We start from the raw sequence: 26,568 nt of genomic DNA, 5'->3' as shown, positions 1-26,568 counted from the left end.
ATCACAAGGAGAGAGGGAAGCAAATTGTTCAAAATAATTTGTTTTTGCTGCTTTTATATACCTTGGATATAATATGGATATCGATCTATTAATTAGCTGTGTTTTCATTTATAATGGTCTGTGGGACCAGAAGAATGCACAACACCACAACAGCTTTGTTTTAGATAAGGGGGAAGGGATGAAGTTGCTGTAGAAATGGAAACAACAAATATGTAGAGATACTGCAGTATGTCTTCAATGATTTTACTTATGCCATGTAAGGTATCATAATTTAATAACGGGGAAAATCTAATTCCAATACAATAAGCTTCAATTATTCTGTGAGAGTTGAAAATTCATAACGTTTCAAATCATGTGACAATAACTAGAGCTCTGCACGGATGAGGATATCCGCGAAGTTAGTGTCTTGGCAGAAACGAACTGTATGGCAGTGTGGATAACTTTGCTGATAACTTATAAATAATGATGTTTATTGATTTTCAACCAGGTATACTATTGTTTTTGCTTGCCGTTAAGCGACCCTTGACATTAGTATGGAAGAATAGTGATATATAAAGTGCCTTGAGACCATAAAGCAGTAAATTTGACCTAAGCCTAACTGGCTCCTGCCTACAGTTAATCAATACATGGTAGTTGTCACAAGAGAAAATTCCTAATACAGTAGAACCTCGATTATACGTTCCCGGAAACTACGTTTTCCCGTATTATTCGTTCAAGTTACGTGGTCCCGCGAGCATCCTAATTAAATCACGTTGTAAAATTCCCACATTATCCGTTCCTCGAAGAAACGATTTCCCGGATCAACCGTCCAGAAATTTCAGTCCCATCAACGCTAAATCCTCGATCACGCGTTTTCTAAGAAACTGTATCTTATGAAAGGACGGCTACGGCACGGATGTTGGTGTTAACATCCCGTCGTTGTGGTAATTTGAAGAAGTACCGGTACTGTACTGGAAAAGCGATCGGCAGTGAACTTGCATAAGGGATCATCTTAGCATCACATTCGGGTAGTATTCTTTAGATAATCCTCGGAAATCATAAAGCAGAGAGTGCCCTCGACAATTGGAAGAAGACAGAGCGCATTTCGACAGCTCTATTTGAGGACGAAACGAGTTTCGTCAAATGTCCGTACTTGCAAAACGTCTAAATTACGTCCAGGGTTAGATGATTTTTTAAAATTTTTTAAAAAAACTTTTAAAAATTTTTTCTACTTTTTTCGGGTATGTCGCCGAACAGGTTTTCGGCATTTCCCTTAGGGCACTGTATAGTCACTGGGTTTTCAGGCAGGAATCGAAAGTGCTCCTTCTTAAGTAACACAAATTTAGTATTTTAATATTATCAAATACGATTATGTTATCGAGACCAGGACAGATATTGCACCTTACATACGTACATAAAACCATGGGAGGTTTTGGGATTGCCTATTACTGTTTTGGTCCTTATATAACACTGGGAATTTCACGTTTTTGTGTTAAAATGTTATAAAAGCCGCAGTCGTTATTTGCGCACGTTAAATTCAAAAATTTTGTATCTCACACTTGTACCGCCTTGTACAGCGAGCGCGCTTTCCAGCTGAGTTCAAGGTCGCAAATAATCGTAATTTTGAAAGTGTTAATGAAATTTTTTCTTTTCAATTTGATTGTGATTAGTGACTGGCAGAACTAAATATAATGCATTCGAGAACTTGAGGATTGATACTTTCGAAACCATATTCTCGCGTCCAACATAGCCTTTAAAAGTCGATGTAGCTTAGGCCTGATTTACGCGGTACAAGATTTCCATAAACTGACTAGGAACAGTATACCGGTGACCAAATTAAAATGGAAGATTAAAAAAAAAAAAAAAAAAAGAAGAATTTTGCCATCATGTTAGATGCTTTTGTATCTAAAGTGCTTTATTTTATTAGATTTGAGAATGAAAAACTACTTGTGGTCAATTGTTGTTTGGCTTGGAGTTACGCGTAGATTTTTCGAAGAGTTCGGCTGATCAATGTTGCTGAACTGAAAGAAGTTTTCAAAGGAATATGATGAAGTTTTCAGAGGAAACTGACGAAGATTCCCTGGTAAAACTGAATGTTAAGTTTCGAGATTTTAAAGTCGCGTACCTGTAATTAACGTTTGAAGCCAGCCCCGCGGTCTAACTTGCCTGCCTCTCACCCGGAGGGCCCGAGTTCGATTACTGGCCAGGTCAGGCATTTTTATCTGGATATGAGGGCTGGTTCCAGGTTCAGTCATTCTACGATTACCTTTAATTGAGGAGCTATTTAATGGTGAGATGGCAACCCCGGTCTAGAGAGCCAGGAATAACGGCTGAGACGATTCGTCACACTGACCATGCCTCACCTCGTATCTGCAGGCCTTCGGACCGAGGGCGGTCGCTTGATAGGCGGAAGGCCCATTGGGGCTGTAGTTTGGTTTGGTTTGGTGGCGTTTGTAAGATTATAAGTATACATATTTCATTTTTGTGATGTTTAGCCAAATTGTTGGTGGTTCAGTCGTTCTCGGATTTTCCGTTTAGCCGTGTTACATGTTTTTTTTCGTGGTCCCTCAAAAAACGGAGAATCGAGGTTCCACTGTATTCTTAAGGGAAAGCTAATTCTTAGAGGTGGCTAACCTTAGTTCTGAAGATTGTTTTGTTCTTGTGTCAAGGTTGTCAGCACTTCTACCCCCTTTGATCTCCTGTATCAACCAATTAGAAGTTTTGTGAATATTTTCTCTAGCCAATTAAAATTGGGGGTGTGTACAAGCATCCAGCCTGTCAGTAAAGAGTTCTGGAAACTTCCCCTTGAGATATTGTAAAAGCTGGGATCTTTAAGGCCGTATTGTCATCTTCATCGCGCCAGTTTATCGTGTGCAGCATGTACTAAGGGGGTAGGGGCCACAGGTCGGCCTTCGGAAGGCCCAGCAACTCAAGGTAATGGCAGAATTTTCTTAAAATGTGATAGCTCTGGCCAATAGCTTGAGGGGAAGTTTCAAAGCTTTTTTTAAATATAAATTTCGAAACCTGGTGGTTTAAATGTAAAATTTTCAGTTAGTCTAAGGAATCTGTTTTATTCCCTACTGGGAAATATGTAATGTAAAGGAACGAGTGATCTACCTCTGTTGATATCCATTCAACTTGGTATGGGGTGACTAAAGTTTCTTATCCTCTCAAATTCTTAACACTCTTTTGGTATTTAATGTTTCCCATTTAGTCACCCCGGCGTAAATAGGCCTAGCCTCTGTATCTTTGGCCCGCGAGCCCACTTAGGGTTTTAAGAGTTTTTTAGAAGTGCAGGTTTTTTGCCAACTTGCATTTTCTTTTTGGACGATCATTATCAACCTTTTTCTTTTTACATTATGGCCATTTAGTATGGCACTCATTGCCCCTGTTAATATTTCCGGAAAAGAAAATGAAAACCTGTTGAGCAGATGTGACTGTAAATACCTCATTTGAAGACTGTCATTGTATAACCTTGTGTGCTGTAAAAAACGTATGCCTGTAAGAGGCTGAACTGTATTAATACTCTTATAAAATAGTTACCTGTTTTCAGACCTATAATGCTCATCCCTCGTATATTATCATGTTGATAATTCTCTCTAGTTTTGTACCTGATTTTTGGACTTAAACCCATTCAACGCCAAACCCGTATTTATATGTTAATGAATGCCGTGCTTCGTCTGCCAAACCCATATTGTACCAGGAACGCTGGTGCAAGATAAACTTCAAACTTGAATTTCGTGCTGCAGGCCAACTCAACAGTTAGCTGCAGCATACAGTCCGTATGTGACGTGGAGCTTATGACGTTGCAGCCTACCTCACCTCGTGACAGAAAGATTGCATCAGCCAGAGAACATTCGAAATGTTCCATGCCTAATAACTTTCCTTAGGATAATAATTAAATTATGAGATCATCATCATCATCATCATATTGGCAAAAGCTTTTGTCTCCATTTCCACATTTGGTGTAAATCCGACGAAAGCTTAAGAAGATATTCAATGAAATACAATTACTACTATCTTCACGATTTGTGTATATAAGGAGGGCTAATTCCCAAGGCAGGTCAGTGTGTCAAATACCACGGTCAAACCGAGACAGTCGGCTCGTGGCAGTCGCGATGCAGTCTACGACTTTTGTAAAGTGTTGAATGACTGTTTAATTTCTTCGTGTTCAGGAATTTTAACTCTACGGTGTTGAAAGTGGACTTATAAACTTTCTTCGGCATTCCAGTTCATGAGTGATAGATTTTTACTCAAACTGAGAGCGATATAATACAACTTGTGCTTTGCGAACATTGACATTTACAAGTGATTGTTTATTTAGGATGAGTGTTTTAAGACTTGTGTTTGCTTTCCAAGTGCTCATATTTCAAAGTGAATGAGATGTTCTGATCAGTGATAGACTTTTGAACGGTGCTTGTACTTCGTCAAGTGATTGATATATTTTGAGATTTCATTGATATAATAGTGCTATAAGACTTAGAATTTCTGAAGTTAAAACATTGACAAGTGATTGAATATACAGTTAACTTAAACTGTGTAAGCATGTCACTGGACTTCCAATTATCTTGTATGTAAATTTTCTCAAACACTTGAAAATATTTTCGTAGGTGATAGACTGCGAACTATATATTTGAACTTGTATGTATCAACCTTACGAGTGATCGAACCAAGGACTGTTAACGAACAGAGTCAGTTTCACTTTATTTTTCAATCAACACATGTGAACAGGACTAATTTCACAAGTAAAATATTTTTGTTTCCATCCGATCAAAACTGTGTAAAAACTTAGGAATATTTGTCAAGTGAGAAAACTTCAACTTATGCCAAGTGTCACATTCTTCAAACTTACTAGGTCGATTTCATTGATATTCGACGGTACGAAGTTACATTATCAAAAGTGGCTATTTATTTTGAGAGTTTGATTTTATTGACATTTGACTCCGCTTACTTAACCTTTCAAGTGCTAAGACTGAATTGCATGTTCGATTTTATAGACATTCAGCTGCATAGAACCGACTTCAAATGATAAGTGTCAGAACACAGGGTAAATTCCAGTGACATTCTACTGTGTGATGGTTATTGATTCATTCTTCTAGTACACGATTTCTACATGTTATAAACCTTGTTTAAGATCATTATTACAGTGAAGCTCTGTTAAGAAGTTTTTCAAGGGACTGCAAAAAAAAAAACTTCTTAAGCAGGAAACTTCTTAAAAGGGGTAATGTCCAAAACTTATTCTGTACTTTGAAATACATGTGAAACAAACAGCCAACAGATTTCCTTGTTTGTGAACAATACCGAAATAGACCGATATATAAGAGCTCCTAACAGAAAGCCACAATATAAAAATTCGATTATCATGACAATATTTTTAGAGATAAAGTAAAATAATTGAACATACCGTATTAAAATACAGTATATTTGGTAAGAGAAGGGAACATATTAAGTTATGTAAAAACGTAGCAAGGTTTGCTTATTTTAGCAGGCAGAACCATTTCATTCCACGCTTTCCTTTCCTCCGGACTTACAGTCTCTGCTTCGCAACAAATTGTTTTGTAAACGATGTCGGCTCTATTTTTAAAGCGATCCAGCCACCCGTTCGACGCAGTAAAAGGTGATATAGATGCTGATTCCCATAGGGAATCTGAAATATTTGTCCTGAATGAGTAAATTTATAATACCAATATAAATGGTCCGTTATTGGACATTATAAATTTTCCAGCTAACTCATTCTTGGTTGCCAGCGTTTCACCCTCGTGTGCTAGGGTGGGCTCATCAGTTGGTACCTAGCACACCTACCAATACGCTGGCCAGTGCATACCGTGGAGGCCACTGCGTAGGCTAACTGAAATTCAGATTCCCTATGGGAATCAACATCTATATCATCTGATGGCCAAGCAGGCATCAATTTTTGATAATGAGACAAAGTCTCTTAGTGCATTGGCACTGCCGGTGGCTCCAGTTAGCCTACGCAGTGGCCTCCACGGTATGCACTGGCCAGCGTATTGGTAGGTGTGCTAGGTACCAACTGATGAGCCCACCCTAGCACACGAGGGCGAAACGCTGGCAACCAAGAATGAGTTAGCTGGAAAATTTATAATGTCCAATAACGGACCATTTATATTGGCAGTAAAAGGTACCCTTAATTTGCATGCGGCTTTCTCCTGCACAATAGTCCCACTGAAAGGTATGTTTAAACTTCGCTGCTGTTTAAACCACATTAGCAGAGCTTGTTCTATTTCATCGTACTTTTCAGATTAAACTTCCTTACAATTTGCTGAAGTATTCCCTGCAAAAGCAGAGATCTCTTCTTTCTTCGCTATAATACCGTTCAAAGTAGGCGGCAGAATCCCCAGCTCCTTTGCCAAGGCAACACGGGAAAGTGTAGATAACTCCACTTTCTTTATAATCTCCACTTTGTCTTTTATTGTTAGTGCCTTTCGCTTGATATCTTTCCTCTGAGTTCCGCTCATTTTCACTTAAAAAGTTTGTACGTTGATATTACAAGTACAACTAACTTCACCGACTCCTATAATTACGTCGCTACACTGTGCTTGGCAATCCGTAGCTTAGGTTTACAAGACGCAAAGGCAAGACGTGTACTACAGTTTGTTAGCATGTGCTTTCTATCTTCCTCACACCCCTGACACCTGCTTCAAGGATAACGGCAGCAAAATAATGGGAAATATAGCAACTTATTCTTTAGAGATCTTAGAACCTAGGCCTAAATCGCCCCTGCATTCCTACTGGTTGTCACGGCAAGGGCGTAGTTTCTGGCTGTTTCACAAGTACCGCATGGCCAAGCCAGTATTGAGTTTATTTTCCCGCTTCAATCCTCTTCATGCTATAGTTAATGAAGAAAAGAAACACAGGTTCGAAGTTGCAGAAATGAGTGCATGGAATAGTATCTGGGGTATTACGTGGGAGTGATAAAGGCGCAGTAGCAACGCTAGCATATCTAAACGTAAACAGTTTTTTTCCCCGCGAGAATTTTATTTCATGTCTCCTCATCCTTGTGCTACGTTCTAATAATGTGATGTAATAATTACGAGTGACACGATAATACAATGTTTAGCTCATATAAAGGTAAAATTAAAAATAACTTTCAATTTTATGCCAACAAGTGGTATTGCAATGCGTCTGTGTGCCTCCCACCAACACCCAGTTGGCTATCAACATTCGTTCAACTTCGTAAACGATCGGGATCTTTCGGCCGGCTGTGGCGGCATGTGTATCAGCTGGCTGTTGGCAAGTCGGCTGCTTCCTGCATAGAGTCAGGAAGTTATTTTTATTCACCTCACTAATAATGGACACAGAAAATATTATCAGTTTAGTTCAAAAACGTAATTTCCTCTACGGCAAGACCCATAAGTATTATTGCAACAACAACGTAAGAAAGAATGCCTGGAAGGAAATAAGCAAGGGAATGAAAAATCAAACAGGTTAGAATATTCAATTTTGTGGTAGATTAACAGTAATGTTGTGGACAAATACACTTTACGGTTTTTAATTAATGTTTAGGCCACCTTGATTAATGACTTCACCCTGTCGCGGCCCGCAAATTACTGCATTAAAGTTTTATCAAACCATCCATTGCGTGGTTTATGTTTCCCACATAGAATCCCGTTCGATTCTATTCCGCTAGATGGAACGGTGGAGTGAAAATTTCGACTGATGGGTTCGATTCGATTCCACAAGGTGAGAGTGAGCATCTGGTGTCCGTGTTGTCATTAGTGTGATGTCCTATGGCCTTGGCAGGCCCGCACATGTTCCATGACACCAGACACATACCGCGAGTGCGCGAACAGTGTAACACAGGGTGCAAATTGCGCGGAGACTGGAGGATTCTAACCATGCGCTGCTTTGAGCGGACGTTTTCTATCTCAAGGGGCTCTAAAATCTGAACTGTTTAACCGGGAAATATATTTACAACGGAACACTTTAAACGGGAAAAATATACATATATCTTAATGCAACTGATCAAGGGACCAAGAATATCACACTTCTTAGGCGGAAAAACTTCTCATGCGGGAACTTCTTAACCGAGTTTCACTGTATATCTCTTTCTCATATGAGCAGAAGCCGCTTTCCAAATTAATACGTCCAGGGCATAAGCATGTGTTTTCACGTTCATTCTATAGTGACCGATCTCGACGCCCATACTACTAGAACTGCTAGACTGTCTAGACCTTATAGAAATTCCAGACCATCCAGAACGTCTAGAAATTCCATCGAGGGAAGAATTGCAGTTCCATGGTGCAGAGAGGGGACCCATGGTACTACGAGAGTAGTAACAGGATTTCAAGGAACGTCGCCAGCCGTAGGACAAGGAAAGGATACTTCCCAATATTTCTTCTGTACAAAGGTGATACGAAATTTGAACTTTTGTTAATAAACTCAGTATTCTTTGAATTAGACATTATTTCAACAAACCTCTCTTCCTCTGTAGCACTCCATTTCTGTACTCTACACGCCCTGTATGGAATCTTATGCTCTTTTAGCCCAAGTACGGCATGTACGGTTACAGTATATATATGTTTTGGTGCAGTGTGTACTTCACCGATCTCATATATGAACGGGATAGTGTCATGCTTTGAAATTCCATGGAAATGATCAAAGAAGTTCTGTACGGCAGATATACCATTCCAATTTGCTTGTTTTGAAAGCGATCTGATGTTATTTCAGCTTCGTTGGAGTGGAACATCTTTCCCGCTGATGTGTAGCCATCATGGTGTCTTGAAGTATACATTCAACTCTTGTTGACGAAGAAACAGAACGTTTCCTCATAAATAGTGATTCTGGAGGGCTATATTTTGATAATGAAGATGGAGAATATATAGGAGGCAATATTGATCTACAAGAAAGTGTGAGACAAATTAGTAATGATGAATCTCATGCGGAATTGACAACCCCTTCTCAGATCAATTCTAAATTCTTTTTTTACCAAATATCAATGATTTTGATAATACCAGTTCTTGGATCAACAATTTTATATTATATTTCAGTAATAATATCAATGAGCAGAGTAGCCATGCTTGTTAACATGCTACAGCTGTGGAGCCAAGCTCTGCATTCGGCAGGCGAGTGGGTTCGAACCCCAGCGTTAGCTGTCCTGAGAATGTTTTTTCTCTCTCTTTTTGTTTGTGGTTTCTCTTTTGTACTCCCAAGAAAATGCCGGGACAGTTCCTATTTATAGGCCACAGCCAATTCCTACCACTTCCTTACCCTGTTTCATTCATCATCATTCACTTCATATCCATTATCTTCTCAACCGAGGTTGGCATCAGGAAGGGCATCTGGCAGTAAAAACATGCTGTAAAATATAATCTCACTTCATCCCTGATCCCATATTGGGCTGCGAGGACAATTTGCACTCCATTAAAAGTATAAGTAAAAAATTATCTGTAAAAGAAAAGGTTAAGTCACTGCTATTGGAGCTGATGAGCTCATTATTATATTGTTGTTGTTTATTCAGATTTTCTATCAAATAAAAGAAAAAAAGAAAAAAGAAATAAAATTTCAAAATTTAGTACTTTAACTTAAGCTCTGGTCATTTCCTTGTCCGCCCATTCACCCCGGCACCTTCTTACACCTCTGTAAGCCACGGAATTTCTGTATTAATAATAATAATAATAATAATAATAATAATAATAATAATAATAATAATAAAAAAGTATGATTTCATTATGAATTTGTTCTAGTACAAACCTTAAGTGCCATCTGTTTCCTCTGATCATGCTCAGGTTCAGCAGCCCACTTCAGGAACGTACAGACATCCTTAGCCAATTGACTAGCGGTTGCAGGTGTTCCATCAGAATACTCCAGCACCTATAGCAGAAAATCGTACGGTTGGTCATGATTTACTGATTATTAGCCCAGCAGAAATCACAGCAGGCCATTTTGTTCCTACTGCTGTTTTTTGTATATAGTTAAGGAGAAATTATCACGAAAAAGTAAGAAAAAATTACTTTTTGAAAAGAAAAGAGAGCTTGAAGTTTTATGTTACTGTTCACTGTTTCTTTTCATAATGGTATCTCAATATAGTAATATTGCACCTTCCTATCAAAACTGGTTGGACTAGCCCAATGCTTCTCAATCATATCATATAAGACACCTTAGAACAGACAAACTGCAGAGTTGAAAAACTCTTCTTTTCTTAACCAGGTAAGGACTTGCAGTACCGCATGGTACCAGTGTGTTCTAATTATTTTATTTTAGTTATCAAAAAAGGCAGCATGATTATCGCAACACTTGCACATCGAATGAAAGATACACCTTTTAAGAATAATTCAGTACAGTTAGCGTGTCTGATGTGTGCCTCGTTTAATCAACAGTGCTCTTGAGTTGATGTGTTCTTCATATGAAGCGAATACGGCTGTTTGTCTGAGGTAAATAGCATTGTTGATTGTACAAGAAAGTACACAAACTTTCCAATGCATGAATAATGTGTTCGCAATAGATGAAAAGAATGTCAGAAATAACAATGAGTAATGTAACTTCCCATTAGCTTGATCGGAGAGAGAAAAAAATAAAACGCCCACAACCATGCTGGTACCGTATAATACCACAGTCCTTAAGTAACATTCCATGTTGTCCCGTTATTTCTGTATTTTTATATTAAGAAGTGGATTGTCACAAAAGTTAAATTTCGTAAATGAATGAGTAAGACCTGTATATATTGTAATGGTTATAGCGTCCGCCATACCAACTTGCTATGGGCCCGGCTCATCACCGTAATCGGCCCACCCCCTTGTTTCAACCGCACCAATCACGAGCAACACTTAAGTGCTGGGCGGGCCCTTTTCTCTTCTATACGTGGTCGTGCCGCATGGGACGACGGAAATAACTCTACGATTAATCTGGAGTCTTCCATCTCACGAGGTTCCTGGATCCATCGAGCATCTGGACTATTCTAGAAGGGCCAGCGCAGGTATATAAGAGAGGAACGACCTGCCTGCGAGGAGTGAGTTAGTGAGTGAGTGAGTGAGAGCGAGATTGAGTTTGCTGGTAGCCTGGGCTGGGGATGTCAGCCTGATGGAGTATCTGCCTGTTGGAGCCGAGGACTTATTCCTGTTTCCCTGACGTCGTGTGTGTGAGTCTCTTGGATCCGGCTGCTGGAGAAGAACTTTAGGTGTTCTGGAGCAGTGCGAAGGGAACACTGGGTGCCGATGTGTGCAGACTGCGAACGGAGTTCGACAGATTGAGTGAACAGCGGATACTATCCCGACCTGCGAGACTGACGTGTAGGCTGTGGACCGTGACAGCGCTAACAAGTGTGACCAAGTGGCTGAATGAGTGTAGTGTAAATAATCGATGACTCTGTGTGTGTGTGTGTGTCATTGTAGATGGAACAGGAGAAACTAAGAGAGAGAGCGGGAACCGTGTAAGTGTACTTGTGTAAGTTGTAAGCTCGGCAATCGTGTGTGTGCGTGTGTAATACTAAATCTTAGAAATAGGACGCTACCAGGTTCTGTACTCATTTATTTACTTACTTACCCCGCCAACACGTTACAATATTTATATTACATATTTTTAAGGCTAGAGCAGCCATTCCCAAACTGTGGTCCGCAGACCCCTGGATGATCCAAGAGGTCCACAACAAACAATAAAGTAAGCTGTAAGTACTTAAAAAGCAAAATTTTATTATATGCACAGGTTAAATGAACAAATAATATCCCTCGCATTTCATAATTATTTCTGTCTTAGACGGAAGATAACTGTTTTACAACCTGTGACAATAAAGTTCGGTGAATAGTCCTGTACTATGAACATAGATGAACAATGTATGACAGTGACCTTACTGTCCTTCGAAATAGTCCCCTCCCATAACTATGCACTGCTGAGATTGGCAATACATGTCCTGGAAACTTTGCAGGAAGGCTTCCTTTGGGATGGTGTTCAAAAGCCTCGTCACGTTTCACTGGATGTCAGGAATATCGTCAAATCTCTTTCCTTTCAGAGAGAGTTTGAGTCGTGGGAATAGGAAGAAGTCTGGAGGATTGAGATCTGGTGAGTGTGAGGGATGTTTAAGTTGTACCATCCCCCTTATTTGCCGTGAACTGTTTGATGATATTGGCTGTGTGTGGGCGAGCGTAGTCATAGACAAAAAAACCATGAACCTTGTTGTGCGTACTGGGGTCAAGCCCTGCGTAGACGTTTCATGAAACGGGTCAAGATTTCAATGTACCGTGCAGCATTCAAAGTCATTCCCTCAGGTAGAAATTCCTTGTGGATAATGCCTTGACTATCGAAAAAGGTGATGACCATCGTTTTGATGCATGACTTTTCGACTCTGACCCTTTTCCGACGAGGGGATCCCGGAGAACGCCATTCCATGCTTTGCAGTTTCGTTACAGGGTTGTACCTGAGACACCAGGTTTCATACTCGGTGACAATACAGTTCAAGAAATTTGGTGTCGCATCCGCCGTGTCAACAAAATCCTGTGAAGCCTTTAAATGTGCCTGCTTCTGATCGTCAGTCAAGTGATGTGGCACAAGACGAGAACATATTTTCCTCTTCCCTGACTTCTGGGTAACTATTTGTCACCCGGATTCACGGTTAATCTGCAGTTCATCTGCTATCATGCGCTCAGTTAATCGCCGATCGTTCGTGATTAATGTCCTCACCATGTCAATGTTTTCGTCACTGATGGCGGTCACCGGTCTTCCGCTAAGGGGGTCGTCAGAAACACTTTCCCGGCCTCCTCGAAAACGGGCGAACCACTCGTACACACACTTCAAGGACAGTGCTTGATCTTCATAAACACGTACCAGCATCACATGCGTTTCTTTCGGTGTCTTGCCAAGCTTGAAACAAAAAAAAATCTTTTGGTCGTTCATGTTCCTGTTCCCAGTTCAGAACAAACGCACTAAACACACACTATGTCAAACAGGTCTTACAAGACACACACACGATGCTCAACCGAACACCGAGGGGAGCAGGTGGTCAAAACCTGCTGCTACGCAGGTGTAGCATTTTATGTCGCGAGTGTTGCCGGATCGACCGTTCTGACTTCCATTCATCAAACTTTATTGTCACAGGTTGTAGAATTGAATGATGTGCTGAAAAGAGCTGTGAAAGTTACCAATTTCACCAATGGCAGGCCTCTAAATTCCAGGTTATTTTCTGTGCTATGCAAGGAGATGGAGAATAACCATGATTTCCATGCTATGCAAGGAGATGGAGAGTACCCATGAACATTTACTAGTGCATACCGAGGTTAGGTGTTTGTCGAGAAGCAAAATTTTGACCTGCTTGTTTGAACTGAGAGATGAAGTTGGGATATTTCTTCTCAATGGGAGGTGCATCTTCAAAGCCTTCAATGATTTCTCATGGCTTGCGAGACTTACTTCTTTAGCAGACATATTTAGTCACCTGAATGAATTGAATTCAAGCCTGCAAGAAATGCAAGTCACACTCTTAACAGTCAAAGACAAAATAAGCGTAGATGGAATAATAAAGAAAATGAGTATATGGGGATGCCGAATCAGCAAAAGCGAATTTGATTCTTTCCCAGCACTTCACGATTTCCTGTCTGCAAATGAAGAAATACTACCAGAGAGCGTAAGTGATGTAATGGTGAAACACCGGGAATTGCTAAGATCTACACCCAGACAATATATTCCTCGTAAAGTGGAGAAAATCTCATAGATCACAAATCCCTTCTTGGAAACTGAACGTGAACTTCCTGCCCTTGAGGAAGACAAATCAGCTGAAGTGTCTTGTCGCTCTCCTTTAAAGACTCCGCATCAGAACTCCACGTCTCTGAATGATTTCTGGATCCAAGAACGTCCCTATTACTCTGCAACTTCTAGGAAGGCAATACTGCATTTAATGCCTTTGTGAGCATATACTTTCTAATTTCACACAAATGAAAACGAAGTATAGAAATGGAGCTAATGTAGAAGTTTATATTTGCTTCGAGTGACTAGCTTGAAAATGACCTAAAAATGCTTGGTCTCTGGAAAACAGCACCATTCGTCCTAATGAACCAGCAACTGTACCAATTGAATTTTCTCAGTAAATTTCCAGATTCAGACTGTTGTATTTATTAGCCAAGTTAGTGTCACATTGTTGTATAACTTAAGTATTTAGGAAGTATGTTTATGTAAAGGAAGCTAAATTAAACTTTAAAGATTGAAAAGAAGTAAATATTAGACCTATATTATGCAAATAACATTAAACACTGAAAAATTACAAAATTCTGTCTTCTGTTTACAGAATTAAGTATTATGTTCTGTGGCTATGGGGTCCTTCGACTTGCATGAGCTATGCTGAGAGGGCCTTAGGAACCAAAAGTTTGGGAAACCCTGGGCTAGGATATTTTGTGTTCAGAAATTCAAGCATTGTAAGTTGGTAATTTGTTTTCCTCTTCAGGGGCCTCATCTTAAAAGAAGGTATTACATGCACTGAAAGACAACAAAGATGTAAGGAATATATACACAGTCACTGGATGTGACTGTAAATTTTGTAAGGACTCTGGAGGGGAGAATGAAGGCATTTTAGTGGACATTCCCCTCAACATAAATCTTGGACAATCTCTTACTGTTTTCCAAATTAGACTATTCCTCACTTCAGAATAAATAGTCTCTGAAGTATTTGCGTACTTCTTTGACGAGGAGTAAAATGCCATAAAAAGGAAAAATACTTCAGTTCTTGAAGTTGACTGTACAGAACAGACCTGTGGTGTAATGCGTAGAAACAAATTTCCACAAATATCCCTGTAACTAGCAAACTAAATGTAGCCCAATTGTATGAACGGTTGTAATTAATACAAAGGGAGTTAAATATATAATGCAACACATTTTCTTTTCTAAAAGCAGGTTGGTTTTATTAAAGATTCAAATACACCATATTATGACCCAATCCTTTAGCTACAATACCCTATTTTTTAACTTAAATCTCCGTTCAATGCTACGACCTTATGCCACCGTAATGTGAGGACCTGTATGCCTGCATGGTACTACTCGACTGGTCGATGTCTGAGCCAACGTCTGTGCTGCATCGATAATTTCCTCATCATCCATGTAGTGCTTTCTGCGGATTGCAACCTACATTGGGCCAAACAGACGGAAGTCAGGGATGTAGGGTGGTTGAGGTACAACAGTCCACTGAAATTTTGTGAGGAGCTCCTGACGGTGATGTGATGATGAAACTCCCCTCGCCCAATGACTCACAGTGGTTTTATCCGCTGCCAGGTCTCGGTAGACATTCTGCAAGCGCCTATGAATATGTGATGCTCTAGTTTTCTGCCAAAAGAAACGCACCTTCGCTACAGAATCCATTTTGAAGGCTAATTCTAGCGCTGCCACCTATTGGTAATTAATGAAACTCTACGAGACGAAGCAGGACTATTCAAAGATGTCCCAAACAAACTTCCACTTTTTCTAAACAAATTCGTCGAGAAATAAAATGTGCTGCATTATATATTGAACGCCCCTCGTAGTATAGGAATGTACTTTTTTAACATTTAATGTGCCTATATTTTTCTGTAAATACACTTAAAGATTATTTTTCATTCAAATGAAAGACCTTACAGGGTCACATTCAATAATTATGCAACATAAGTGTATTACCAAACTTCGCAAAAATATGCTCTCCTAAGGGACGTGCGGTACCGTATGGTTTCAGGGTATTTATTGACAACCCATAGAGCCAATTTATGTGAAAATAGCTTTTCTTGGCTTCCCATAAATGAATATCTTCAGATTTGTTAAAATGAACCGGTTAAGAGAAAAATAAAATCTCCATCCTTCCTGGATTAAGTCATAATGGTAGCAAATAACATCTTCCTAGAAAGATTCTTTGTCAAATGCTTATTCAATAGGAATATCTTATTTTCATGAATGGGCATTTCAGGAATTCTTATAAATTGAAAGTAGAAGATGTATACATTTTCTTTAATGTCTCCTATGAATGATTTACAGTGGTGACTGAATGTGCAATTTTGTCATTTTAACAATTTTGGCACACATTTTTACATAATTCACAATTTTTTGTTGCAAATTTCTATGTATTTCATCACTCTTTTTTAGTGATTTTGGACAAATTTTAAATAAAAACAGCAAGGAAATGAAAATCGCAGGACATCATCCACCAAACGATCATGTACAGTACAACAATAATAATAATCAATATAGATGCATTTCGAGATACAGAAATCTATTTCTTTGCCATCTAGCAACTTTATATGCATGTCATGCATACCTTTTAGCGCCAGGAGCCCATTTTGTATATTAAGACATTCATTACCTGCAATTTTTAAATAGTCATTTATTTCAAAAATTAAATTCCTAGAAGGGAGCCATAATTTAATAATGAATATTATATTGAAGATTTTAGGCCATTCTCCAATTGTGAAATTACCAGTATTCCCCTCCAGTCTGGAAGTTGGCTCTTCATTTATTTAGTTTAGCATGTATGAAAATATTTGAATGTAACTTAGATCATCATCCCCATTCTCCTTAACCAACTCCAGTCGCCCAAGTGTGGCATACAAGCCTCCTCCATCCTCGTCCATGAACCACTTCTCTCTCTCTAAGTCATCTTTCTTTACTAGATTGGTCCACTCTGCTCTGGATCTCTGCATGGGTCTTTTGTTTTTTACTTCTTTTTCATACTTCCTTCATGCAGTCCTGCTTGCACTCATCCTTTTCACATGGTCAATTTCAGATTTTTGAAACGACCAGTGCCTTACCGATCCAGTCACTTAGACAACACATAAGCAATTACTCAGACACGTACCTTCCATCTCAACATTTATTTTTCGTGTCATATCTCAAATTCTACCACAAAAGATCACTTCACACTTGAATGGTCTGTGTTCTTTGGCATGAGGATTCCGCAAATGCCTTTTCTGTGCAGGATAGACTCCTGCAGAGCAATACCGACTGTAATGACTGACAGTAACAGATGGGTGGCATATCTCCAAGAATTATAAGGGCCTGATGGATCGCTTGGTACACACTCACTGTATAAATGCAAATCATCATTCGCTCCCCACAATACCTCAGGAACCACCCAACCGAGGAGAGTGAAATTTGCTAAGAGGTTTCTCTTACGTCATAACAAACAGCTAAGAAACATCAATAAAAAATTCAATCTCTAAAAGCTAAAAATATGTGGTTATATGGAAAATGGATAATATTTTAGAGTGATTGTTTGAGGGCTGTAATGATAGTGAATTATTATGCTGCAGGGTTGTGCTCCTATTTCTTGCTAAGGCATTATCTGTGTTGTGATGGCAGAAAGCCCTGTCCACTAGTACTATATCAAAATTAAATGAACAATGATATACACAAGAGCTAAAAATCAAATGTTATTAATCCTCAGAGTTAAGAAATAATATATTCTACAAATACAGTGAATGGACACCAAAAGCCACATCCATGGAAAAATAACGTGGGCTCCAAATATCACCAGCTTCATAAGCTACGACTAGGGAGTAGGCTAACAGTAAGTTCCTTATCAAAGGTTTAATGTACTTTTTAGAAAAACTGAAATATAGTCAATGAAGCCAGTAACAGCACTGCAGTTGCTCATTAAATGTCTTATCAGAAATGAAACTAATTAACTCTTAGGCACATAAGGCACTACAAGAAAATTCATCCTTTTCACTTTGATCAAACGTGCACTTACCTCATTGTAAAGAGCCTGCGCCATACTGATAGCTCCTCCAGGAAAATATGGGTTATAATACTGTCCCTCTCTAAGGACTACACCAGCAGGAGGTTCACAGTACCCAGTGAGCAATGCAAATACATAGTCCTGAAAAGCAATGGAAGTATCTTTTTGAAGTAACTACTTTTAAACAGCATTATTAAATAAAACACATAAGAGGTAATAATAGTAGTAGAGGACAAAAAGGAAGATGCGATTATTTTCAGGCACTCGCTGGGGCGGTAAAAGAGTGCTTGGTTCACCTGGAAGAATGCAGGTTTCATTCCCTGTGAAGAAGCTGAAAAATTTAAGAAATGAGATTTCCACTTCTGAAGTGGCACATGGCCTTGAGGCTCACTCAGCCTACACCATAAATGAGTCGGTTACATGAAATATACTTCATTGTAATGCTCGTATTGTTGTTAAGTAGCTACTTGAGCAATTCTTAATCATCCACTCCACTTTTACAATACAAATTGCCTGTCTCTATTAAGACAAAACATTAAAATTCAATGCCTATGTTTTGTCCTTTACCATGGACAATTTTGTCACCTTTTGTTAATGATATGCTAACAGGATAAATGCAGAAGTAGATAAATTAGTAGGTTATTTCCTGGGGGAAAATGGAGCCAGGAATGGAGTTTAACCACTCTATCCCACTTAAAGATGATATAGATTTTTGGAGACTTTCTTTACCTTTCACTCCTCCAAGGGTCTTCAAGATCTGTACGGAGATGGCTGTACTATTTTTATATTAACTAAACGATACTATTACGAGATATTAGAATCATGCCATATTGACGGTTTTCACTTTAAAAAGGAAATTTAATGTGTCCTCCAATTCAATACATACACCTCTCCATCATTAGGTGGAGTAATAATCAACTTGTTTGAGACATCTTCAGCGAAAAAAGGTTAAAGTTATTTACAGAACTGAAGATGGCTCAAGCGAGTTGAAACATGTTTGACTTTTATTACTCCATCTAATGATGGAGATGTGTACATACTGAATAGGAGGACATATTAAATTTCCTTTGTAAAGTGAAAACCGTCAATACGGAATGATTCTAATATCTTGTAATGGAAATCTCATCCAGGCAGGCAAGAAAGCCAACCTTTATTGCAATCTCAAGATAAAGGTTACGTTTTTTGAAAAAATGCTTGATCAATAACTTAACCCCCAAATTTTTAAAATTTACTAAGAAAACTCATAGGAACACAGCAAAAACTTGTGCGACAACTTAGAACCGATAAAATTTGGATTAAAGACAAAATGAAATTTCTCCATAAAAAGAAATCTCTTCTGAACCACAAACTATATGAAACTCATTTAGAAGATACCACTCTTCTTTGCCCCCTCGAATGGGCATCCTTTCAATTACATATCACTAACACAATCATACTTTCTTAAAGAAGCAAAACACACTTGACAAAAAATGGAATGCTCCTTCAAAAACACCACTTGGCAAACATAATACCCCAAACAGTGTAAAACCAAATTATTTTCACCAACCTGTAGTGAACATAAGTAAAATCAATCTCGATGTCGATCTCGAAGTGCTGAGCAAGAAACCTAAACATAATTGGGGTAATCCTTCTAACCATGATAATTTCCACCATAGATGAATCGGAATTAGCCATTAATAAGTTACCCATAAACACACAAGAAGAGGTCCGATATGAAGTCAAACGTAAACCATCTTCTATCCTTAATCAACAACAAACCATTAAACCCAACACTGAACACACAGCTTAAGTTTACAAACTAAAGAAACAAGTCAAAAATAATGACTTAATAATAACAAGAGCCGACAAAGGGAATGCTACTGTAATCACGGATAAAAGTGACTACATCAATAAAGCACAGATTTTTTTTTACAGACAACAACTTCATAACTTCTAAAAAAGATCCAACCAATAAAATACGGAGAGACATGAGAATCATTATTAAGAACATTTCGTTTTTGTTTAATGACCTTGAAAAATCAAAAATGATTATCATGAATGCGAAGCTTCCCACAGCAAAAGTGCTACCCAAGACCCATAAAGCCAACATCCCCATAAGACCCATTATCAATTTCAGAAATAGTCCGATTTATGAAGTATTTCGGTTCATTCACAAATTCCTTAAATCACACTATCATTTTCAAGCCAATACGTCAGTGAAAAATTCCATAGAATTTTGCAATAAAATTAAATACTTTAATTTATCCAAACCCTACACTCTTCATTCATTTGATATTACTAACATGTACGGCAAGCTTATGTGCCCATTAACAACACCCTACAATTGATTAAGAACAATCTTTCCAAATTCAGCAAATTAAGTAGAGGCAAGATGGATTAATTTATTCAGATTCTGAAATGTACATTGAATAACAATTTCTTCACTTTCAATAATGTCATTTACCAACAGTCCAGCTCCATGGCTAAATGCTTAGCGTGCGGGCCTTTGGTCACAGGGGTCCCCCGCGTTAGATTCCCGGCAGGGTTGGGAATTTTAACCGGGTCTCCCGGGTTCGATTCCCGGCAGGATTGGGAATTTTAACCTTTAACCATCACTGGTTAATTTCACTGACATGGGGGCTGAGTTTATGTGTTGTCTTCATCACAATTTCATCCTAATCACAACGTGCAGGTCGCCGACGGGCCTCAAATTAAAAGACCTGCACCTGGCGAGCCAAACATGTCCTCAGACACTCCCGGCACTGAAAGCCATATGCCATTTCATTTCATTTACCAACAGATGGGTCTTCCCATGGGGTCACCAGCTTCAGGGATTCTTGCGGATATTTACAATGATCATTTAGAACATTCTCTCCTCATTGGTAAGATTAACGGCATTGAACACTGGACAAGCTATGTAGACGACACGTTTATTTTAGACTCCCGTATTACTAACAGCAATACAGTACTTAAACTTCTCACCTCCACTGATCTATATATAAAATTCACCATAGAGTCAGAAAACAATAATGCCCTTAATTACCTGGGCTTAACCATTATGCACAACTGCAACAACACTTTATCCTTTAATGCATACAGAAAACCCACCCACACCATCAATACCATCCAACTAACTTCTCTGCACCCAGACATACATAAGAAAGCAGCTTACAATAGAATGGTACTCAGAGCATTAACTGTTCCTGTATCTCGCAAGAAGTATAAAAAATAAATTAAACTATTTACAATATTACAGAATACAACGGTTTCAGTAGAGCCTCCATCAACAGAACCATCAATAGATATAAGAGCAGACCCAAGACTACCCTAGAAAATGATTCTGCTCCTAAAGAAATATTCCACTTTCACATTCAATAGTAGTAACATTTACCAAATTTCTAATATCTTTAGAAAACACAACATTAAAATAGTGTTTAGAACCTCCCACACCAACACCAGACTTGTTTTCAATTTGCACACTGTCAACAACAATAATAATAATGGATACTTGAACTCCCGAGTTTACAAATAAGAATGCCAATCCTGTAATTCCAGCTATGTCGGTCAAACAGGCCGCAATTTTGTCATACGATGCGCCGAACATCGACACGCTCTCAAATATAATAGTTTTTCAGTTATGAGTGAGCATCATAAAGAATTCAGTCACGAATACACATCAATAGATAAAGATCTTAAGATCATGCATTATGAGCAAAGAGACACCTTGCTTAACGTTCTTGAGAGCATCCACATCGATACAGATCGCTCTCATAATTTAAATTAAATCAACGAAAAAAGAACATTATACCTGAAACATTCATTCCATACATTTGTCAGAACTTTTATAACAAAAACACACCCCACCTCCATCTCTCCAACTCACCACCAGTCCAGCACCCCCTCCCCTTCCTCTTTCACTCCTCCCATCCTCGCAAAAACAACTGAGCCAACAATAGACACGATCAGTAAGAACGGGACTGTTAAATTTGAGGTCAGGCCGTTTCGAGAGGACAACTACTTAATAAGTTTAAAAGTTTTCTTCACACTTTCTCATACAATCTCATTTTTTCCATTACAGATTTGAACTTCATTAGCAGTTTCCACTATGTATCACATTTTACCCGGCATCTGTTATCTTCTGTAACACAGCTTCTCAATTTTTCGCTGCCCTCCTGACTATTTAAAAATAAGGCAAACACACCTAGTCAACATTAGACACGATCATTGAGAATGGGACCGCTAAAATTGAGGTCAGGCCTTTCGAGAGTAACTATTCAAAAAATTTGAACTTCATTGGCAGTTTTCCACTACAGTATGTGTCACACCCATTTTACCTGGCATGTGTTTCCTCTCAAACTTAGTTTCTCAAGTTTTTTGCTCCCCTCTTAACTTTTTGAGGGTGACTCAATGGAGACAGACTGTCATTTTGAAATTTTTAGCACAGTGATTTCGTCCTGTTTTTTAATTATAACACACTGCAGTTTTAGACTAAGACGTCCACAACCTCGCCATAATCACTTATTGTTTGTTTCCGTCATGTCTCATTTGTTTTCATTCTTTTCCTCATTAGATTTTAACACATTTTTTAGCATCAATTATGTAAATAACTAACCTTTTTCACTGAAGAGGGCTCAAACGAGTTGAAACATGCTTGACTTTTATTACTCCACCTAATTATGGAGATGTGTATGTATTGAATAGGAGGACGTATTAAATTTCCTTTGTTAAGTGGAACGGTACTATTACCAGCTTTGATCAGGTCGATAGGTGATGGGTCAGATTCAGACCAATAAATTATGCCTGTTTAAAGAGGCCTAACATCTAGGTCATTGGTCTACCGATAGATGGGAGAGGGGAAATATTTTATTGGTTTGGACTAGTATTGGCAACAACGGTACTTGTGTATTTAATATTTTAATTTGTGTGTGTTTAACAGTTTTCTTCCCCCGCCCCCTCCCCTGGATAACAAGAAGGAAAAGAAACCAGGTTGAATCAAGGTCCGAAAAAGTATACTGTAAGCATATCATTAAAAAAAGGCGACAAAAGCCAAGATTAAAAATATTCACAAAGTGTGATTAAGACTGAATGGTTGTCCTGAAAGTGTTGAATCATGGAACACATTTTACACACATTAGCAAAATTAGCAAGCAGCAGGAATAGATGAAATTAGACCTGAAATGGTGAAATATAGTGGGAAGGCAGGGGTGAAATGGCTTCATAGAGTAGTAAGATTAGCATGGAGTGTTGGTAAGGTACCTTCAGTTTGGACAAAAGCAGTAATTGCACCTATCTATAAGCAAGGGAACAGGAAGGATTGCAACAACTATCGAGGTATCTATCAAAGTATTCACTGGCATCTTGGAAGGGAGGGTGCGATCAGTCGTTGAGAGGAAGTTGGATGAAAACCAGTGTGGTTTTAGACCACAGAGAGGCTGTCAGGATCAGATTTTCAGTATGCGCCAGGTAATTGAAAAATGCCACGAGAGGAATAGACAGTTGTGTTTGTGTTCCGTAGATATAGAGAAAGCATATGACAGGGTACCGAGGGAAAAGATGTTCGCTATACTGGGGGACTATGGAATTAAAGGTAGATTATTAAAATCAATCAAAGGCATTTATGTTGGCAATTGGGCTTCAGTGAGAATTGATGGTAGAATGAGCTCTTGGTTCAGGGTACTTACAGGGGTTAGACAAGGCTGTAATCTTTCACCTTTGCTGTTCGTAGTTTACATGGATCATCTGCTGAAAGGTATAAAATGGCAGGGAGGGATTCAGTTAGGTGGAAATGTAGTAAGGAGTCTGGCCTATGCTGACAACTTGGTCTTAATGGCAGATTGTGCCGAAAGCCTGCAGTCTAATATCTTGGAACTTGGAAAATAGGTGCAATGCGTATGGTATGAAAATTAGCCTCTTGAAGACTAAATTGATGTCGGTAGGTAAGAAATTAAACAGAACTGAATGTCACATTGGTGATACAAAGCTAGAACAGGTCGATAACTTCAAGTATTTAGGTTGTGTGTTCTCCCAGGATGGTAATATAGTAAGTGAGATTGAATCAAGGTGTCTCAAAGCTAATGCAGTGAGCTCGCAGTTGCGATCAACAGCATTCAGTAAGAAGGAAGTCAGCTCCAGACGAAACTATCTTTACATCGGTCTGTTTTCAGACCAACTTTGCTTTACGGGAGCAAAAGCTGGGTGGACTCAGGATATCTTATTCATAAGTTAGAAGTCCTCCTCTACGAACCATGTGACCTTGCCGCGGCGGGGAGGCTTGCGTGTCCCAATGATGCAGATAGCCGAGCCGCAGGTGCAACCATATCGGATGGGTATCTGTTGAGAGACCAGACTAACGAATGGTTCATCGAAAGGGGGGTAGCAGCCTTTCGGTAGTTGCAAGGGCGGCAGTCTAGATGATTGACTGATACGGCCTTGTAATAATACTCAACATGGCTTAGCTGTGTTGATACTGCTACACGGCTGAAAGCAACGGGAAACTACAGCCGTAACCACCTCCTGAGGACATGCAGCTCTCTCTGTATGAATGATGTACTGATGATGGCTTCCTCCCGGGTAAAATATTCCGGAGGTAAACTAGTCCCCCATTCGGATCTCCGGGTGGGGACTACACGAGAGGGGGCGATCATCAGGAAGATGGATACTGACATTCTGCGAGTCGGAGCGTGGAATGTTAGAAGTTTGAATCGTTGTGGTAGGTTAGAGAATCTGAAAAGGGAGATGGATAGGCTAAAGTTAGATGTAGTTGGTATAAGTGAAGTACGTTGGCAGGAAGAACAGGATTTTTGGTCAGGCGACTACCGAATTATCAACACGAAATCAAACAGGGGTAATGCAGGAGTTGGTTTAATAATGAATAATAAAATAGGGCAGCGGATAAGCTACTACGACCAGCATAGTGAAAGAATTATTGTCGCCAAGATAGACACCAAACCAATGCCCACCACAATAGTGCAGGTCTATATGCCTACTAGTTCAGCGGATGATGAAGAAATTGAAAGAATATATGAGGAGATAGAAGATTTAATACAATATGTCAAAGGTGACGAGAATCTAATTGTGATGGGAGACTGGAACGCAGTGGTAGGCCAAGGAAGAGAAGGTAGCACAGTAGGAGAATTTGGATTGGGACAAAGGAACGAAAGAGGAAGTCGGCTGGTTGAATTCTGCACTGACCATAATTTAGTCCTCGCCAATACTTGGTTCAAACACCACAAACGACGGCTGTATACGTGGACGAGACCTGGAGACATTGGAAGGTATCAAATAGACTTCATTATGATTAGGCAGAGATTCAGAAACCAGGTGTTGGATTGCAAAACTTTCCCAGGAGCAGACGTGGACTCTGACCACAACTTGTTGGTCATGCAATGCCATCTGAAGTTGAAGAAATTGAAGAAAGGAAAGAATGCAAAAAGATGGGATCTAAACAAGTTGAAAGAAAAGAGTGTGATGGATTGTTTCAAGGAACATGTTGCACAAGGACTAAATGAAAAGGCCGAAGGAAACACAGTAGAGGAAGAGTGGAGAGTCATGAAAAATGAAGTCAGTAGGGCTGCTGAAGAAATGTTAGGAAGGAAGAAAAGATCAACTAAGAATCAGTGGATAACTCAGGAGATACTAGACCTGATTGATGAACGACGAAAATACAAGAATGCTAGAAATGAAGAGGGCAGAAAAGAATACAGGCGATTAAAGAATGAAGTGGATAGAAAGTGCAAGGTAGCTAAGGAAGAATGGCTGAAGGAGAAGTGCAAGGATGTCGAAGGCTGTATGGTCCTGGGAAAGGTAGATGCTGCATACAGGAAAATCAAGGAAACATTTGGAGAAAGGAAATCTAGGTGCATGAATATTAAGAGCTCAGATGGAAAGCCACTTCTAGGGAAAGAAGACAAAGCAGAAAGATGGCAGGAGCATATCCAACAGTTGTATCAAGGTAACGATGTAGATAATTTCGTTCTGGAACATGAAGGGGCTGTTGATGCTGATGAAATGGGAGACCGAATTTTGAGGTCAGAGTTTGACAGAGCTGTGAGTGACCTAAATAGGAACAAGGCACCTGGAATTGATGATATTCCCTCTGAATTACTGACTGCCTTAGGAGAAACCAGCATGGTAAGGTTATTTCATTTAGTGTGCAAGATGTATGAGACAGGAGAAGTCCCATCCGATTTTCGGCAGAATGTTGTTATACCTATTCCCAAGAAAGCCGGTGCTGACAGGTGTGAAAACTACCGCACTATTAGTTTAGTATCTCATGCCTGCAAAATTTTAACACGTATTATTTACAGAAGAATGGAAAAACAAGTTGAAGCTGAGTTGGGGGAAGATCAATTTGGCTTCAGAAGAAATGTAGGAACACGTGAAGCAATCCTGACTTTACGTCTGATCTTAGAGGATCGAATCAAGAAGGACAAGCCCACGTACATGGCATTCGTAGATCTAGAAAAGGCATTCGATAATGTTGATTGGACCAGGCTATTTATGATTCTGAAGATGATAGGGATCAGATACCGAGAACGAAGAATTATCTACAACCTGTATAAAAATCAGTCTGCAGTGATAAGAATCGAGGGCTTTGAAAAAGAAGCAGCAATCCAGAAAGGAGTGAGGCAAGGCTGCAGTTTGTCCCCTCTCCTTTTCAATGTTTACATAGAACAGGCAATAAGGGAAATCAAGGAGAAATTTGGAAAGGGAATCACAGTCCAAGGAGAGGAAATCAAAACCTTGAGATTTGCGGATGATATTGTTATTTTATCTGAGACTGCTGAAGATCTCGAGAAGTTGCTGAATGGTATGGATGAAGTCTTAGGTAAGGAGTACAAGATGAAAATAAATAAGTCCAAAACAAAAGTAATGGAGTGCAGTCGAAAGAAGGCAGGTGATGTAGGAAATATTAGATTAGGAAACGAAGTCTTAAAGGAAGTAGATGAATATTGTTACTTGGGTAGTAAAATAACCAACGA

At 39.2% G+C, this 26,568-nt stretch overlaps 1 protein-coding gene across 1 annotated transcript in view; it reads right to left on the bottom strand.

Moving 5' to 3' along the window:
* The window catches only part of Cyt-c1 (Cytochrome c1), a 121,891-nt gene that overhangs the window by 15,325 nt on the left and 79,998 nt on the right, over positions 1-26,568 (bottom strand). Inside the window, exons 6-7 of the mRNA XM_067147536.1 lie at positions 17,621-17,749; positions 9,691-9,810 (exon numbers count right to left, since the gene is read on the bottom strand). Coding sequence (XP_067003637.1) covers positions 9,691-9,810; positions 17,621-17,749 — 249 coding nt within the window. The remainder of the gene's footprint in view (positions 1-9,690; positions 9,811-17,620; positions 17,750-26,568) is intronic.

This window comes from Anabrus simplex, chromosome 5, assembly GCF_040414725.1.
Source record: "Anabrus simplex isolate iqAnaSimp1 chromosome 5, ASM4041472v1, whole genome shotgun sequence".
Classification (NCBI taxonomy): domain Eukaryota; kingdom Metazoa; phylum Arthropoda; class Insecta; order Orthoptera; family Tettigoniidae; genus Anabrus; species Anabrus simplex.
The sequence above is the reverse complement of the archived record's forward strand: the minus strand, read 5'-3'. Positions and strand labels throughout refer to the sequence as shown.